The sequence below is a fragment of the Littorina saxatilis genome, linkage group LG16 (assembly GCF_037325665.1).
Source record: "Littorina saxatilis isolate snail1 linkage group LG16, US_GU_Lsax_2.0, whole genome shotgun sequence".
Classification (NCBI taxonomy): Eukaryota; Metazoa; Mollusca; class Gastropoda; order Littorinimorpha; family Littorinidae; genus Littorina; species Littorina saxatilis.
The window spans coordinates 36,712,437-36,729,912 of NC_090260.1; the positions used below are offsets into that span (position 1 = coordinate 36,712,437).

Below are 17,476 nucleotides of genomic sequence, written 5' to 3' on the forward strand. Positions count from 1 at the left end.
TTCAAATAGCTGTACATTCTGTTTCAATATGTGTTTCACATACTTTATTTTGACGCATTGTTTTGATTGATCATTCTGTGTTGATTGCTTCACAATCACATACTTAAAATTGATGCATTTTTTTGTTTGATCATTCTGTGTTCACTGTGGAGGTTGAGTGTGTGGAAATGTGATCGTTTAATTCCATTAATCATTCACCCAGAAGTTTACATTCTCATGGCACCAACCAACAGGAAAAAGACACTTGTGATTATTACGTTACAATTGAATCTTCATCACTTTACATACTTGTGTACATATTTTTGACTCATTTTAGTCCGTTACATTGTCCTAGTGATATTTGCTGTGGTTTCTTTGTGTTACAATTCAAGATGAAACCGCACCATGCAGGCCTCAGGTTCCATAGATTCTCTGCTCCTTTTTTAACAATCATTTTCTTAGTTTTGGAGATAGTAAAACTGAGAACTCCCCCCACAGCTCAATCAGTATTATTGTCCCAATGGGCTGTGCTGTTTTAAAATGTTTGTGTGCTTCACAATCACATACTTAAAATTGATGCATTGTTTTGTTTGATCATTCTGTGTTCACTGCTTATTTTGTGTAAATCCAAACGCCCCACTCAGCTGAATCAGTATTTTTTCTTAAAATTGGATGCGCTGTGTTAAAATGTGTGTGTGCTTTACTGTTTACATGTTTTATATTGACGCATGTTCACTGCTTATTTTGTGTAAATCAACACCCCAAAGCTGAATCTGTGTTTTTGTTCCAATTGGCTGTACAGTATTAAAATGTACATGTGTGTGATTCGCTTACTTTTATTTGATGCATGATTCGATTGATCAGTCAGTATGCACTTTTTTTGTGTGTGGTAAATCCACTGAATCAGTATTATTGTTCCAATTGGCTGTACTGTTTTAAAAAGTGCTTTTTTGACGTGTTGTTTTTGATCTTTGTTATTTTCCCGTGGTTTTGTGTAAATATGTTAATTCCATTCCCAGTGATATTTGATGTGGTTTCTTTGTGTTGTTACAAAATGATGGAACCGCAACATGCAGGCCTTCAGGTTTTTCTGCTCCTTATTCAAATAGCTGTACATTCTGTTTCAATATGTGTTTCACATATTTTTTTTGACGCATTGTTTTGATTGATCATTCTGTGTGCACTGCTTATTTTCTGTAAATCCAAACCCCAGTCTGCTGAATAAATATTGTGTGACTTGAAACATGTGTTGATTTTATGCATTTGTATGCGTGGAGGTTGCGTGTGTGGAAATGTGATCGTTTAACTCCATTAATCATTCACCCAGAAGTTTACATTCTCATGGCACCAACCAACAGGAAAAAGACACTTGAACTCAAAATTTAGGTCTGGAAAACATGGTTCCTTTTCTTTATTCTAAAATACAGCTACTTTATCCCAACCAAAAAAAGAGGTCCGTTTCAATTTCATCTGTCTCAAAACAAAACAAAACTGGCACCAATGATAACCACATCTGTAGGTATCTAAGACCTACATACAGTCATAGCCGATATATTGATTGTTAAAATCGCTTTGGGAATATTTCTGTGATTAAATCTATCACAATAAGTCTTAAAAGACCACTGCAAAGGAAAAAATCCCCAAAATAGAAGCAGCCCTGGAAAATCGCTTCCTACTAGACAAGATAACAACGGTTGGTGAGGCGACCGATTGCATCCGAGCAGACGCGTGTAGTTCATAACTCTTTCGCCAAAACGTGTCGCTTATTTCCCCAATGTTCATCTTACACTTTTCTGACCGTTCAACCCAAGAGGCTGCATAAATGCATCACATGGTGGAATAAACTGTAGTTGCAGATTCACAGCAGTGGTCTAATCAAAAGTATGAAATTCTACAAGGTGGCATTACTTTTGATTACTGATAACTCAAAAACCTGGTATATATTTTGAATCATAATGAGCACAACATACAAAGTTATGTATTTTGTTCAATGTAAGTAGGACACAAAGCTATGAACACAAGTTGTCAACTAGAATATAAAAGCAGAACTACAAAATAATACAAGGAGGGCAGTACCATTTGCTAGCACTCACATCTTTGAAATTCACACAGATGCAGTGAAACCATACACCACATTTGTCACAGCCAACACTCTCTTGGTCTGGCTGTGTGATGTCCTCCACCTCCAAACACAGTTTGAAACAAGTGCCACAATTGTATATGTTGGACTGAGAGTGAGACTGTCCTTTCTTGCGCAAAGTCCTTTTTTTCTTCACAATTGAGGTTGGCAGATGAACAGTGCTCGTAGTCGTACACTTGCCTTGGTCTGGAACTGGCACAGACACAGACAACAGAACCTGTGGTGCATTATCAGCTGTTCTCACAGTTATGGTTAGGTCTTGTGGCTGGGGTGCATTATCAGCTGTTCTCACAGTTATGGGATCTTGTGGCACATCCTTGGGGGCCTCCACAGCTGTCGCAGTAATCATCTCATGAGACAAAGCCAACATAGCTGGAGCTACATGCTGAATAAAAAAGGCATCCAGGAGATGAAGGCTTGTTAACATGAATTCTGGATCCGGAACAATACGTTCTGTGAAAGAGAAGCCTGGGCCACAGTACACACAAAAAGTCACAAAAAGCCCTTTTTGTAACACCTAGCTGCTGCTGGCACTGGGTGAAATAGGCGTGGCTTCGCTTGAGCACAAGTTTACCATTTACTTTATGCAGGAAGGCCAGGTGCTCTCCTGGAGCCTTTCCTGCCCCTGACAAGGGACATTTTATCTCCACCAAACCCTTCCCACAGTCACAATCAACGAGTCCATCGGGGCTGGCTGAGATATATAACAGCGGTCCTCACAAACGACAAGTCCGCACATCATGCTTGTAGAGCTCCTTGTGCGTTTTACTGTATGCTCTCCTCGCCTCATCCTCCTTCAAGCGGCCGTACTTCACAGCAGGCAAGTTGCCGATGTCCGGTCCTTTACCCAGGACAGTCTCCACAGCTTTGAGGATACTGCTGTGGTCCCCTTTTTTCTTTTGGAGAGTCGCCATCCGCGATTTGCACATATGGGCTACAGATGCCCCAATCCGGCCATGTCTCTGCTCCCGCCAAGTTGCTCCCGTCTGGTCACGGGTTGCCTCCTCCAACGCAGCCACATCACCTGGATTTTGACGAATAAAGTCGACAAATTCGTTCGTTGATGTGAAGTCCTTGGCCACATGTGGAAGGGGATGCGGTACACATGCACCCGTCTCCACTTCCTCCTCCAAAGCCACGTTCAGGTCTGCTTCAGCGCTGTAGACAGGAGCTCTGTGGGGCACGGCGTAGTTGAACGCTACAGCATCCTGTTGCTTGTAAAGTAGACCTGCCCACTGGTCGAGGGTGAAAGGCGTGTCCTCTCGGCTCCGCTGTGGTGAAAACAGCCTCTTCGCTGCATGGTTGATGTTGCGCTCTGTAAAAACACGAAAGGAGGAAAAAAATCAAATTTAACATTTATCCTACTTGTGCCAACTGTCATATCATATATAAATAATCACAGAGAAAATAAGTTCTACCGGTACTGAAAAGGCCTGCGACTGACAGTGACATGTATGAAATGTCAAAATCTGTTGAAGTCACAAGGTTCAAAGAAGGAAAATCCCACGTTCAATCGATACAAACAAGGAATTAAAAAAAATTAAACACCACAACCATAAAGAGCGTCTGCACGCAGCAGTATCACTTTTTATGGTGGATGGACAATGTTTTAAGACACAAATTCTGACCGCTACACAGAGCAAAAATCAAAAATAAAGAGCCAACCAGGTATAAAATCATTAAAAATGTGGTAACAGCGTATCAAGTTGTCTTAAAAAGTAGCATAGCAGTCAGCAGCTATGTCCATATGAACACATTATTATGAGCTTACCAGTCTCTGTATTAGTGGAAGGAAATTGAACACCAAATGAAACAGTAATTTCTGTACTTACCAACTCTGCTTTTTGAGTCACTTGAGAAAAAGTGACTCTATGTAATCGGTCAGTGTTAGTCTGTCCGGCCGGCCGTCCGTAGACACCACCTTAACGTTGGACTTTTCTCGGAAACTATCAAAGCGATCGGGCTCATATTTTGTTTAGTCGTGACCTCCAATGACCTCTACACTTTAACGATGGTTTCGTTGACCTTTGACCTTTTTCAAGGTCACAGGTCAGCGTCAAAGGAAAAATTAGACATTTTATATCTTTGACAAAGTTCATCGGATGTGATTGAAACTTTGTAGGATTATTCTTTACATCAAAGTATTTACATCTGTAGCCTTTTACGAACGTTATCAGAAAAACAAGGGAGATAACTAGCCTGTTCTGTTCGGCAACACACAACTTAACGTTGGGCTTTTCTCGGAAACTATAAAAGTGACCGGGCTCAAATTTTATGTGAACGTGACTCATTGTGTTGTGAATAGCAATTTCTTCCTGTCCATCTGATGCCTCATATAATATTCAGAACTGCGAAAGTGACTCGATCGAGCGTTTGCTCTTCTTGTTTCAGCTTGGGGCTTGTAGATAGTCATATTAGCAATCTTGCTGGGTTCCACCACCTTAGCGCTGGGTACCCCCCACTGGCAAGGGTTTGAGGTGACTGACTTTTCCGAAACTGACCAGGCCCAGTCCACCTTGAACAGTATGGCAGCAACATGGTTGCACTGGGATAACATCCTGAAAAAAGTATAAATATTATTGTAAACTGTGTAATGTATGATGAGTGCAATAATTTTAATAAATCGGGGAGAACATCAGCAACAGGAAATTGCCTGGAAAAAAACAAATATGATCACTCCTGGACCATATGAATTTGAACACAGCAGATGAATGTGCAAAAATAAAAACTTGGCAACTTACGTACATGACTTTAGCAGCACTAGCGAGTAACACTAATATATGATATATCTACACTCTTGAACAAGAGGCATGTGATTGGTTTAAATATAAATTCTAATAGTATAAGGGCTAACACATACAAACTCCTGCAACATGAGGAATACATTTAAAGGTAAATCATTTTTGGCTCACGTAAGTGTAGCCTATGCGATGGTAAACTTTGTCTGTCTGTGCGTGCGTGCGTATGTATGTATGTGTGTATGTCTGTGGTAGAAACTTTAACATTTTTGGCTAAACACCGAAATACTCATTTCACGTGGTTAATTTTCAAGCACCATCTTCAAATTATTGAAGCAATGATCAACATTGTGTCGGCATGTGTGTAGTTAAAGCGTGTATCCAAAGAAAACGGGTGGTGGGGGGTTTTGAAGGGGTACAAGCAGTTGACTGATTTGTGTCGTGTTTGGCATGTAGACGGCAGGTCAGGTGTCAAGATCAGGTCAGGGGTCGCGCGAAGGATTGTGGTCCAGTTCTCACCTCGCCGATTCGCCGGGGAAGACGATTTCATGTTGTTCGGTTTCTAAGCTCCAGAAAAGTAAATAAAGAAGATACCAAAGGGAGATTTCCTACAATTTGATCTGCACAGCGTGTTTCCAATGTCCACGCGAGGAAGAGCTGTCGAAAGCGCGGCAGTCAGTGTCGATCTTGCAGCCGTATCCCGGTAAGTTCAGAGACAGATCTAGTGTCTCCCACTCTGATAACGTGTCACCTACTGTTAATCCGTTTTGTTTTAATTTCTTTTTATTTCAGCAGACACGGATGTCAAACACAGTGCTAGGCAGTCACCTCTAGTGAAATGAGTTGATCTAAAGTGCCTGTAATGTTTGGATGTCTTTGCTCGTGGTTCGATTTATGTGAATTTCAAGACTTGCAGTAGAGTCTCAAGTTAAGTTTACTCTGCCCGAAAAAAAACTGTCCACCATTTACTTGAACATGCAGATATAAGGAAACGGAATGAATCTGTTCTCAAAGTCAAAATGATCACGATTTTTTCCTCAGATTCAAAACATGCACTGTCATGGTTTTGTCTGTACAATTTAGTAAGTCTTAAGTACTTTGCAACAACTTCCTTGAACGTGAAAGACAGTTTTTGAATGCTAGATCTGTATCGCGTTTCATTCCAGACTCGATCCTCTCTTTGATTGTAGATCTACTGTTTGCTGTTTACGCACTATCATATGATTCGCTATGTAACGTTTGGTAAGCTTACCTTGCCACAGCTTTCTTGTCTTTGTTGGCATTTCTGGCTGTGTTGACCGTCAGAATTATTTTAAGAACCAGGCTGCTGCAGTCGACATGTTTCGCATATTGTAGGGTTACCATGCTGCATAGGTAAAGTGGCTTGTATAACCTGACTATTCTGTTTCAAAACACTGTTTATATTTGTGTAGGTTGTAGTCATCATAACTAATCGCATTTTGCCATTTGTTTCAGAAAGGAGGTTAACCTACAACAAGATCGACGCTATGTCAGATATATGCCTCAGCCACATGAAGACTTCCGAATTTAGATCTACTCGGCATGGTGACAAGTCTTGATGAAAAGTATAGGACTGAGGACAGCAGTGGAAAAAGTGCCCACATGGCAGGTACCTAACCTATTACCCTAGTCATTTTATCTGTTTGCCTTCTTTTGAAAATTATACATGGAGTTGATATGATGCGTTAGTTTTAACTGTGTGTGTGTGTGTGCGTGTGTGTGTGTGTGTGTGTGTGTGTGTGTGTTTGTTTGTGTGTTTGTGTGTGTGTGTTACGGAGTGAGTGAGTTTGTGTTATGTTACTGTTTGTTGATTTCTTACGGGAGCCTTGAAGGCTTCGCCTCTTGTTACAGTATAGTTTTTACAAATTAACATGCACTTACCCTGCCATACAAGTGCAGTATGCACTGCGAATCTGGCCACTTTCCTTGTCGATGAGGACCCAAGCTTTGTGAGGCACGTTCCTGATGTTCTGGGACGGTGTCGCCTTCGCCATCAAGAAGCAGAACTTGCTTCCTTCGCAGACTTGATGGTACTGGACCTGCTGCAGGAATCCGCTTGCAAAGTAGCTGTATCCTTTTCCATCCTTGTACTCAGAAAGAATCTTCTTTCTGCGTTGTCCAGGAACACCACTGGAAAAGATGAAACATAACCCGATTTGATTTTGACTTTTGAGTACACTGCAGCTCTAGACATGTGAAAATAACTGTCTATGCTTTCAACTTTCTCAAGTTCTACTAGTAACTACACTTACAGTTACACTAAAAGTAAAAAAAAAAGTTACAGTCACATTAAACACAGGAGTAGCCAGTGGACTTTTTCACCTCACTCAAATCAAAGTTTAAGATTTAACGCGCCTTTAACAGCAAAATGTTTCACTTTATAAACAGTCACTGCTTTAATCATCACATGTGTAGACACTAAAGAGAAGGTATAATTATTATAACAGACAAGTAAAACGCTCACCATTCAGCCATGAACTCGATCATGTCACCATACATTGTTGGGGGCCATTTTTTGCGTGCAGACCCAGACTCGTCCTCCCATCCTGTCTTCAACTCAGAAAACGGATCCGGCAGTCGGTTCCCGTCTATAAACAACAGATCGGCATACTCTTTGGAAAGAGTTTTTTTGTTGTCCTCGACCGATGGCTGGGGTGGTATGTCCATGATGTGACACGCGAACACAAGGGCAACAAGTTCGTCTTTCGTACCACTTGTTTTTACGCCTCTTACACGTAAAAAATCTTGAAGTGGCTTAACTTTCCACAGCCGGAAGGTTTCTAAGTTCATGGTGAACTTCTATCTCTTCTAAACTTTTTCTCACAAGAATCTATGAACTAAAAACCAACGGCAAGTACAGAGAATACGCTTTACGCAGGTCGCACAGTACGGTCAGAAGTATTCACGCGAGCTCTTTTAGGTTCTTAAATCCCGTTCTCGCGGCGCGAGATGTCGCGAGCGATGCGAGAACTTGGAATATCGATAGGGTCTATTCCCATCCCTGCCCCGCTCCAAACCCCAACCCACCCCTAAATCCCCACCTCCCTCCAAATCCCCACCCACCTCCAAATCCCCGCCCACCTCCAAATCCCCGCCCCCCTTCAAAATCCCATCAGCTCCCAGCCTTACAGGCACAGACAGCGAAGCAGAGTGCCAGAGGGACCGACCACCTCACGGGGACGACAAGCCAGCGTCAGAGTCAGGGGACTCCCGAGTTTCTGCGCGCTCAGACGTCACGACAGAGGAGCCTTCGCCCGCGCAAGACGCCTTGCCCCAGTCGCCGGTGGCTGACCTTGGGGCTTCCCCGCAGGAAGACACCATCGAACCCGTCATCGATGACGACAACACAACCGCCTCACTCCCTCTCAGTACGGTAATACAAGGAAACCCCACGAGGGTTGAACGCGATGTTGTTTTTCATGATGCCCTAGAACCAAGTAATGCCGAAAACCCCGTGCAAGGCGTGATGACCGACAGGCCACGGACAAGGTCGAGGGCTGTGGTTGATTGTGGTCGACAGCTGACACTTTGAGCCGTGGTAACGATACTGCCACGAAGTCAAATGAATGAGGGGTAGGCCGGGCCAACTGTGACAGTACTCGACGGATTGTCAAGTTTATGACATATAATATTGAAGTGTTGAGAAATGTTTATGACTGTGAAATAAGAGCCTACATTGAGAAGTTTGATATTGTCTTGCTAGTTGAAACGTTTTCAGTTACCTTTCCGTCCTTGATTTTTCCGTTATATGATGTGTTTCTTTCTCCAGGTTTAAAAGTTTCAGACGCAGTCACCGGGCGTCTCTCCGGTGGTGTAGCTTTGTTGGTTAAAAAAGAAATCAGCCATTTCGTCGAAAGAGTAGAAACAGAATACGATAATTGCGTTGTATTAAAATTAGGAAAAGAGTTGCTGGGGTTAGAGAGTGATGTATTACTGCTAGGGACATATCTACCACCAGCCAACTCTGCCTATTACAACGAAACTGAAATTTCAAATGGTGTGTCTATTATGGAAGAGTGTATTTTGGATCTTATAGAAAACGTTAGTGATTTGCCCTTTATTTTGTTTGGAGATTTGAATGCAAGAACAGGTTCTCGGAATGCACGTGAAATGCAGTGTTTTTATGATGCAGATTACTTCAGTGTGTTCCCGTCACAGAACACTGAAGTCGAGGAAGGAGACGATTGAAACAGTGGATCACATTGAGAGGCGAATGGCCTTACCCCAAGCTACAAACAATGCTTCTCCTCCCCGCAGTCCACCCCCAACTCCCACTGATCAAAGGAACCAGTCACTCGCCACACCATCCAGCGAAGGCGGACACTCAGCGGTAGATGCAGACGCATTCCCAACCCCCTCAGCCAAACCCCCGTCTGATATACCTCTGTCCTCATCTGACAAAGACGATTCATCCGTCTGTGATGAGGCGTCTGCTGCAGAGTTAGATGAGGAAGCCGCCGGTGTCCACAAGGAAGAGCGAGGCAGTCTGTCCAAGAAACCAACCCGCCTCTCCCCTGCCGACAGACTTAGTACCATGGCGGTTGACAGAAACGCCAGAACCGTACTGCTAGGAGACTCGGTCGTCAGAAATATTGACCTAAGCAAATCCGTGCCCACGAAGGACGCTGCAAGGAAAGTGTGCATTCCAGGAATGACACCAGAACAGCTAGCAGCCTGGGCACACAGCACAGAGCCGGTGCCGAAGGTGGAACAGGTCACGTTTCACGTTGGCATCAACACCTGTGTTCATTCATCTCTGGCGGTAACGACTGACGCGTGGAAGGATGTCGTGACATCACTGAGACTGGCATTCCCCTACGTCAGTCTCCGTGCATCATCCATTATTCCCGCACGATGACGCTCTCCATTGAACGACGTCATCAACCCGTCAAACAAAAACTTGGCTGTGGTATGTGAACGTCTGGGCGTTGTTTTCGTAGACAACACGCCTGTTTTCATCACTGCAAATGGGGCGCCCCGCATGGCCCTGTACAGGGACAGGATCCACCCCAGCCCCAAAGGAACAGCCAGACTGGCAGAGACCTTGTTCCCCGCCCCCAATCATCCAGCCAGGCGACCTGTCCACTCTAAGGACGAGGCCACCTTCGCCCTCCAACACTCCTCCATAAAGCGACCCGCGCATCCGTCCACCAACCCGAAAACCTTCTCATCCCCCCATTATGACTCTGAATTTCCTCCGTTATCCCAGCAGCAGTCACAACACTACTCATACCCCCCACCCCAACCTTGCCACATGGACAGGTCTCCCCAGCCTCCTGTGTCTCCTTTCTTCAACGCCACGAATCAGCAGTCACCACCGCCCACCAGTGTCCACGTGTCGCCACCCCCAGGTGCCTTCCCTAGCCTTCCAAATCCCGGGGTTTCTTTTGAGGAGCCAGTCTACCGGGCCGCCGTTGACCCCAGGAGGTACGCACGTCCTCGAGAGGACAGCTATCCTGTGGGTGATCACGGTGCAGCTGATCGCCACTTTCCCGCTCCAATGTCTGGTGCTCCTTACGGCAGTGACCCTGTTCAGCGCCTCCTGCCGCCGCCTGTCCACCCAACTGTAATGCAGGCTTACCTTAACCACATGAAGGCTTGCCGTTTGCAACAGCAGTTTTCTGTGCCTTACTAGTATTGAACAGTGTCTCGGAACTACTATCACAAACTACCTCGCAACCAACATAGCGACTCCTCTTAGATTGTGTGTGTATGTGTGTGTGTGTGTGTGTGTGTGTGTGTGTGTGTGTGTGTGTGTGTGTGTGTGTGTGTGTGTGTGTGTGTGTGTGTGTGTGTGTGTGTGTGGTCGAAGCTGGCATTCTTTGATTATCGTGTGTTCACTCAACGGAAAAGTGTCATTGACAAACCTTGAAATCTTCTGCTGGTGCTTTTGGTTTTTTTTAAGAATCCTGGTGACACTTCGTTGTGCTAACGATCTAGTCTCTGCTTACATCGCGTGCATCTGAACAGACTTCCTTCTGGCGTTCATAATTCTACTGCTAATAGTGTTTGTCGCAGAGAAGTGATAAGAAGACTGTTACTGACGACAGATTTTCCGTGCTGATCGGCTTTTCTACTTTTTGTTTTCCCTTCTTTCGTTTACCGTGCGTTTTTAGTAGTTTAATTTGTTTTGCTTTTTATTATTCTACGAGATAATACTCACTAATATTCTTTTGTAGAGATTATTGTTGTTGTGTTTTGTTCATTTTATGACTGTGTCTATGAATTCCTGGCCCGTGAAAGATGGTCTCAGAATTGGGCATTTAAATATCAATCATGCCATAAATAAGCTGGATGAGGTAGCAACTATTCTACTCAATTCAGGCAAATATTTTCACATTTTTGGTCTCTCTGAGTCAAGATTAAACAGTAACATCACGGATGCGGAAGTTAAGATTGAAGGATATAATGTCGTACGTCGAGACCCTACATCAACACGACAAACTGGTTTGCTAGTTTTTATTCACGAGTCTTTATCATTTCATAGACTTCATCACTTAGAGCAACATTCAGTTGAAACAATATGGCTAGAATTAAAATTGCCTAAATCAGCACCAATATTGATAGGTTTCTGCTACAGGAATCCAGCTGAACATATTAACTGGTTCGATAATTTTGATGATATGATGGACGCTGTCAGTCTTGAATCCAGAGAAATTATACTTTTGGGGGATTTTAATCTTGATTTAGTGAAACCCAACAAATGCTGGATGGAAAGGTTATCCCTGCATAATTTACAACAGTTAGTAACGATTCCAACAAGAGTTACAGCTACCTCATCTACGCTTATAGACCATATCTGTGTGTCAACTCGAGCTAACATTATTGAAACCTCAGTTCCAAGTTTTAGCTGTAGTGATCATTTTCCAGTGTGCCTCACGTGGTCGAAAAAAGGGGTTAGAATCCCAAAACGAAAACATAAATTTATAACATATAGGTTATTTTCAAAACTTGATCAAGATTCATACCTTTCGGAACTCAGTTGTACAAATTTTTCAATGATTTATAATTATACTGACCCCGACGAAGCATTTGATTTATGGTACAACTTGTTTATAAAAGTATATGATAAACATGCACCATTTCGAACCTCTCGTGTGCAGCAACATCCCAAACCTAAGTGGCTTACAGGCGACATTCAACATGCGATTGATTACCGCGATTTTCTTAAACGTAAGGGAAAAGAAGAAGAATACAGAAAACAGAGAAACAAAGTAACGTCCATGAAACGTGCAGCTCGTAGAAAGTATTACCGTGAGCTCGCTGCATCCAGTTCAAAACAAAACTCAAAAGCCATCTGGAAGGTGATCAACCAATTATCTCGTAAAGATACAGTAAAATCTTCCGTTATTGATATACCTGCTGATGATCTGAACATTCATTTTACTTCTATTGTTGACAAAATAATTACAACTGATAGATCGAAACAGAATAATCTGGACAAGTTGAAACAGTTTTGTGATTAAAAAAATATTACCCATAATTTAGACATTCCTCTGCTATCTGTTAGCGAAGTCTTCCATTATCTGTTGTGCTTAAAACAAACAGGTACTCGGGGTTTGGATAATATTGATGGGAAAATTCTGAAGTTGTCTGCCCCTTTTATTGCAGAATCCCTTACATATGTTTATAATTTGTGCCTTGACAAATCCTACTTTCCCACCAAATTAAAGGAGGCGAAAGTAATCCCGCTATTTAAATCAGGTAGTTCTTCTGACCCCGCCAATTACAGACCAATCTCAATTCTTCCTGTTTTATCAAAACCACTTGAAAAACACATATTTACACACTTGACCACTCATTTGAAGAAATACGATCTTATACATTCCAACCAGTCAGGTTTTAGAGAAAATCATTCGTGCCACACAGCATTAACAAACCTTCTTGAAAGTTGGCTTAGCAGCATTAATAATAATCAACTCTGTGGTGTCCTATTCGTCGATTTTGTTAAAGCTTTCGACGTTATTAATCATGAATTACTATTAAGAAAATTAGTTGAATATAGAATGTCACCCCAAACCTTATGCCTGCTCTCCTCTTTCTTAGCCGGGCGAGAGCAGTCTGTCTGCGTTAATTCAACCGTATCCAGCAAAAGACCTGTGTTATACGGGGTTCCCCAGGGTTCTGTCCTTGGACCACTACTCTTTTCCCTGTATATTAATGATCTTCCTCTTAGTATTAATGATGACTGCGAACTCTTTGCTGACGATACGACCCTACACACTACTGATAAAAAATTAGACAAAGTGTATTCATCGTTGCAGAACAGTGTAGATGATCTCATTCATTGGACGGAGTATAACCACATGAGTCTACACCCTAAAAAGACCAAATACATGTTAATAACAACAAGACAAAAGAGACAAAACATACGAAACAATCCTCATTCCATATTCATTGGTAACGACGCAATAGAGGAGGTAGGAGATCATAAAGTTTTGGGAGTAAATATCGATAATAATTTGTCTTGGGCCCATCATGTTCGGTCGGTATGTAAAACAATGTCGAGAAAAATATATCAGTTAAATAGAATTAAACACTTTCTTGATCAGCACTCAAGGTTATTATACTTTAACGCATATATACAAACCATCACAGATTATTGCTCAACCATCTGGGACTCTGCCAGTGCTAATATTTTAAAACCATTGTTTAGTTTACATAGGCGAGCGCTGAAACTAATTTTACTGAAACAATCCAGTCTTGTATTTGATGATTATAAGAAACTTAAGATTCTCCCATTAAAAGAAAGATTTGAATTAAATGAAGGCGTGCTCCTTCACAAAATACTTTCCGGCCGTGCACCACGAACTTTCGTCGCAAACTTTAAAGTCAAACCAAACCGAAAGTTTAACGTCCCAATTCCAAGGATAGATCTCTTCAAGTCAAGCTTAGCCTATTCTGGTAGCGTCCTGTGGAATTCTCTCCCGGAATTTGTGAGAGTCCCAATGAGTCTCAATACTTTCAAAAAACACCTTTCATTGTATTTAATGTTAAATTACGAAAAATCACAGTGATGGAAGACTTCGTTTAGTTATATTTTCATTTGTCCAAAGCATCAGTGTTCATTATATCCACACAAAAACACTCAAAGCTTTAATAACACATTTACTCATGCATGTGTATTTAGCATTGTTTTCACTACGTTACGTGTACGACGCTTTATATTTGTGTATAATATGTAATGTGTAAATATTCATATGTTGTTGTTTTTTCTATCTTTTTTTTCTACGTTAATATCCGTGTAAATATGTGATTAGATTAGTCCCCTCTCTGGGCGAGGGCTGGTTGAAAAAAAGCTCGTTGTATTGCTTATGCCACAACCCTCGAAAAATAAAATTTGATTTGATTTGATTTGATTTGATTTGATCTCTCTCTCTCTCTCTCTCTCTCTCTCTCTCTCTCTCTCTCTCTCTCTCTCGCTCTCGTTCTCTCTCTCTCGCTCTCATTCTCTCTCTCTTATTCTCACTCTCTCTCTTTCTCTCTCTCTCTCTCTCTCTCTCTCTCTCCGTCTTGCCTGCCTCTCCGAGCTGTTTGTCGGTCCGTTATGCAATCCGTCTTTTTCTCTGTCTCTCTCTCTCTCTCTCTCTCTTGTCTGCCTCTCTGTTTGCCCCCCCCCCCTCTCTCTCTCTCTCTCTCTCTCTTTCTCTCTCTCTCTCTCTCTCTCTCTCTCTCTCTCTCTCTCTCTCTCTCTCTCCCCCTTTCTCTCTCCTCTCTCTCTTTTTCTCTGCAAAATCAACAGGTTAATATTTTCAATAATAATAAATTTTAAAAAAGCAAAATTAAGCAGCATACAGACACACGCATCATTATTCTACAACTTTGCTTTTTTCAACATAATTATAAGGTTTAAACAAGGTGGTATTGAGATTGTAGTTCTCAAAAACAAAGACCGGACAGAGCGAAAGCAGGGTGTGCCAGCGAAAGAATGGGCACACCGCGATGGCCGGCGCGCGGGTCTCGGTTGCTGCACGTGTTGCGGCGCTTGGTGGCTCTATTCTATATCTCTGTGGTCCCAATACTCTGAGAAAAGCAAGACCTGTTGTTTCAATTTTACTTTCTCAATATTCTTAGAAAAAGTAAGACTGTTTGTTTTCAAGTTCAGTGTCTCAAATTCAATTGAAGATCCTGCAAATGATTCAAGATTCTCGGCAGAGATCAAAAATAAAAATAAAACTTTGCCCACCACTCAAGCAGATTTGTGTTGAAAAGTAATGATTTTTTAAATAGAGTTCATTCCATTCCGCAATTCTTGTTTCATGTTTTGGGGAACAACATCATGGCTTACCCCTGACAGAAAGATTCCGAAAAAGGTAATGTTGAAAATCAACCCCAAGGCTTGGCCGAACAGTGCTGAGCCCATTTAATCATAGACCTATTATATAGGTCCCTGATTTAATGTATAAGTTTTGCACTTTTGTTTAAAAACGTTAAAATACCATAAAGATGTGGAAGACTTGTCAGGTAAAAGTCAGATAACACTTTGTCTTCTTGTGGTATCAAACTTTTTTCCTCTCTGTAAGAATAAACAGTATACTGGTCTGTATGATTGTTTGTTACTGTGTGTGTGTGTGTGTGTGTGTGTGTGTGTGTGTGTGTGTGTGTGTGTGTGTGTGTGTGTGTGTATGTGTGTGTGTGTGTGCGCGTGTGTGTGTGTGTGTGTGTGTATGTGTGTGTGTGTGTATGTGTGTGTGTGTGTGTGTGTGTGTTCCTGTGTGTATGAACGTTGTGTGCCTCTATAGGCCCGGTGTGTGTGTGTGTGTGTGTGTGTGTGTGTGTGTGTGTGTGTGTGTGTGTGTGTGTGTGTGTGTTCAAGTACAACTGAATATTCATTCTTGTGTGAACAAAGCCACTGCAACAACAACCACAACAAAACCACACACCTTCGTGAATTTCTGGTGTGTTGTGTCGGCTTCTAGTGCATACAGGACGCAAGGACGCACTGTGTGGGCAGCCCCGCACTGTCACACAAAACACACACACACACACACACCATTACCCTCTTCTCACTAGCCAGTCTATCTGCAATCATTAAGTCAAAACCTGACTACATGTTCACATTGAGAAAGTAAAGGTGGAACCATGATCTGACACGAGTCATAGTAATTCCCCAAGGTAATATCCAATATCTTGATTTTACTGGCATGCTCCTGAGAAAAAAAAACTGACGCAAACCGCGAAACACTTGACATATCAATCATTTACACATTCTCGTTAGCCAAACCGATTCGGTAAAATAGTGTTTTTTGATCTAAATGCGACAAAAAAACTACCATCTAAAATATCAATTGCCCCTCTTCGGGGAGCCATTTGTGTGTGTGTGTGTGTGTGTTTGTGCGTGTGTGTGTTTGTGCGTGTGTGTGTGTGAGTCTGTGTGTATGAGTGAGCGTCTTTGTGTGAATGTGTTTGTGAATGTGCGGTTTTTGTGTATGTGTGTTTGACAGATCTTATTTTAGATTCTGTATGGTTTTGTCTCAGTGTGTGTGTGTGTGCATACGTGTGGGTTGTCTGTGTTGTGTGCGGTATTGCAATTGCTGTAATAAGTGTGCGTGTGTCTGTCTGACTGTGTATGCGTGCGGGTGTACGTGGAATGTGACATAGAAGAGTCTGGAATGCCAAAAGCTAGTGCAAGTTTTCTTCGAGGACCAAACTCACAATGGTAACTGGGCATTTCAGTCTTGTGTCTAAAAAGACAACACACACACGGACGCATGCACACACACACACACACACACACAAACACACACACACACACACACACTCACACACTCACACACACACACATGCACACACACACACACACACACACTCACACACACACACACGATAAAATCATGAATTAGGTCCCCCAGTTTACTTATTTTCTTCAAAACTGCCTTCAAACAATGCTTCAAGATCATCCCATTCGCCACAATTAATGTTGCACCAATTCTAAATCCGTCAACACAACAAGAAAGTTATAACTGCTATTTAAGTTACTCATGCACCACATACATCCAAAATGTAATGACTACCAACAAATCGAATTGGGTGATGATAATTGTTGAAGTGTAGGATACCTATGTTGTAAAGCATCATCTGTGATGGTTTAAACAATGGCTTACATGCACACCGATGAAAGTTGGAAAAATTGAAAATACATTAAAAAGAAATATATATATCTTTCTTTCTTTATTTGGTGTTTAACGTCGTTTTCAACCATGAAGGTTATATCGCGACGGGGAAAGGGGGGAGATGGGATAGAGCCACTTGTCAATTGTTTCTTGTTCACAAAAGCACTAATCAAAAAATTGCTCCAGGGGCTTGCAACGTAGTACAATATATGACCTTACTGGGAGAATGCAAGTTTCCAGTACAAAGGACTTAACATTTCTTACATACTGCTTGACTAAAATCTTTACAAACATTGACTACATTCTATATAAGAAACACTTAACAAGGGTAAAAGGAGAAACAGAATCCGTTAGTCGCCTCTTACAACATGCTGGGGAGCATCGGGTAAATTCTTCCCCCTAACCCGCGGGGGGGGGGGGGGGGGGGGGGGGGGGGGGGGGGGGGGGGGGAAAGCAATGAAGGGTGTCTCATTGGCCCTCACTGC

The 17,476-nt window shown here is 42.3% G+C and overlaps 1 protein-coding gene across 1 annotated transcript; it reads left to right on the plus strand.

Annotated features, from left to right (window-relative positions):
- Positions 1 to 7,523: 7,523 nt before the first annotated feature.
- LOC138949980 (uncharacterized) lies at positions 7,524 to 9,736 on the plus strand. The gene is made up of 4 exons (XM_070321762.1): positions 7,524 to 7,535; positions 7,865 to 8,246; positions 8,648 to 8,699; positions 9,037 to 9,736. The coding sequence occupies exons 1-4, from the start codon at positions 7,524 to 7,526 to the stop codon at positions 9,734 to 9,736; spliced, it is 1,146 nt and encodes a 381-aa protein (XP_070177863.1).
- The last annotated feature ends 7,740 nt before the right edge of the window (positions 9,737 to 17,476 follow it).

What these genes read in the sequence shown, in the direction of transcription:
- LOC138949980 (XM_070321762.1), top strand. An exon ending in AACCGCCTCACTCCCTCTCA is followed by an intron (nt 8,247 to 8,647) that starts GTACGGTAATAC and finishes TTCTTTCTCCAG; the next exon opens with GTTTAAAAGTTTCAGACGCA. An exon ending in CTCTCCGGTGGTGTAGCTTT is followed by an intron (nt 8,700 to 9,036) that starts GTTGGTTAAAAA and finishes TTCCCGTCACAG; the next exon opens with AACACTGAAGTCGAGGAAGG.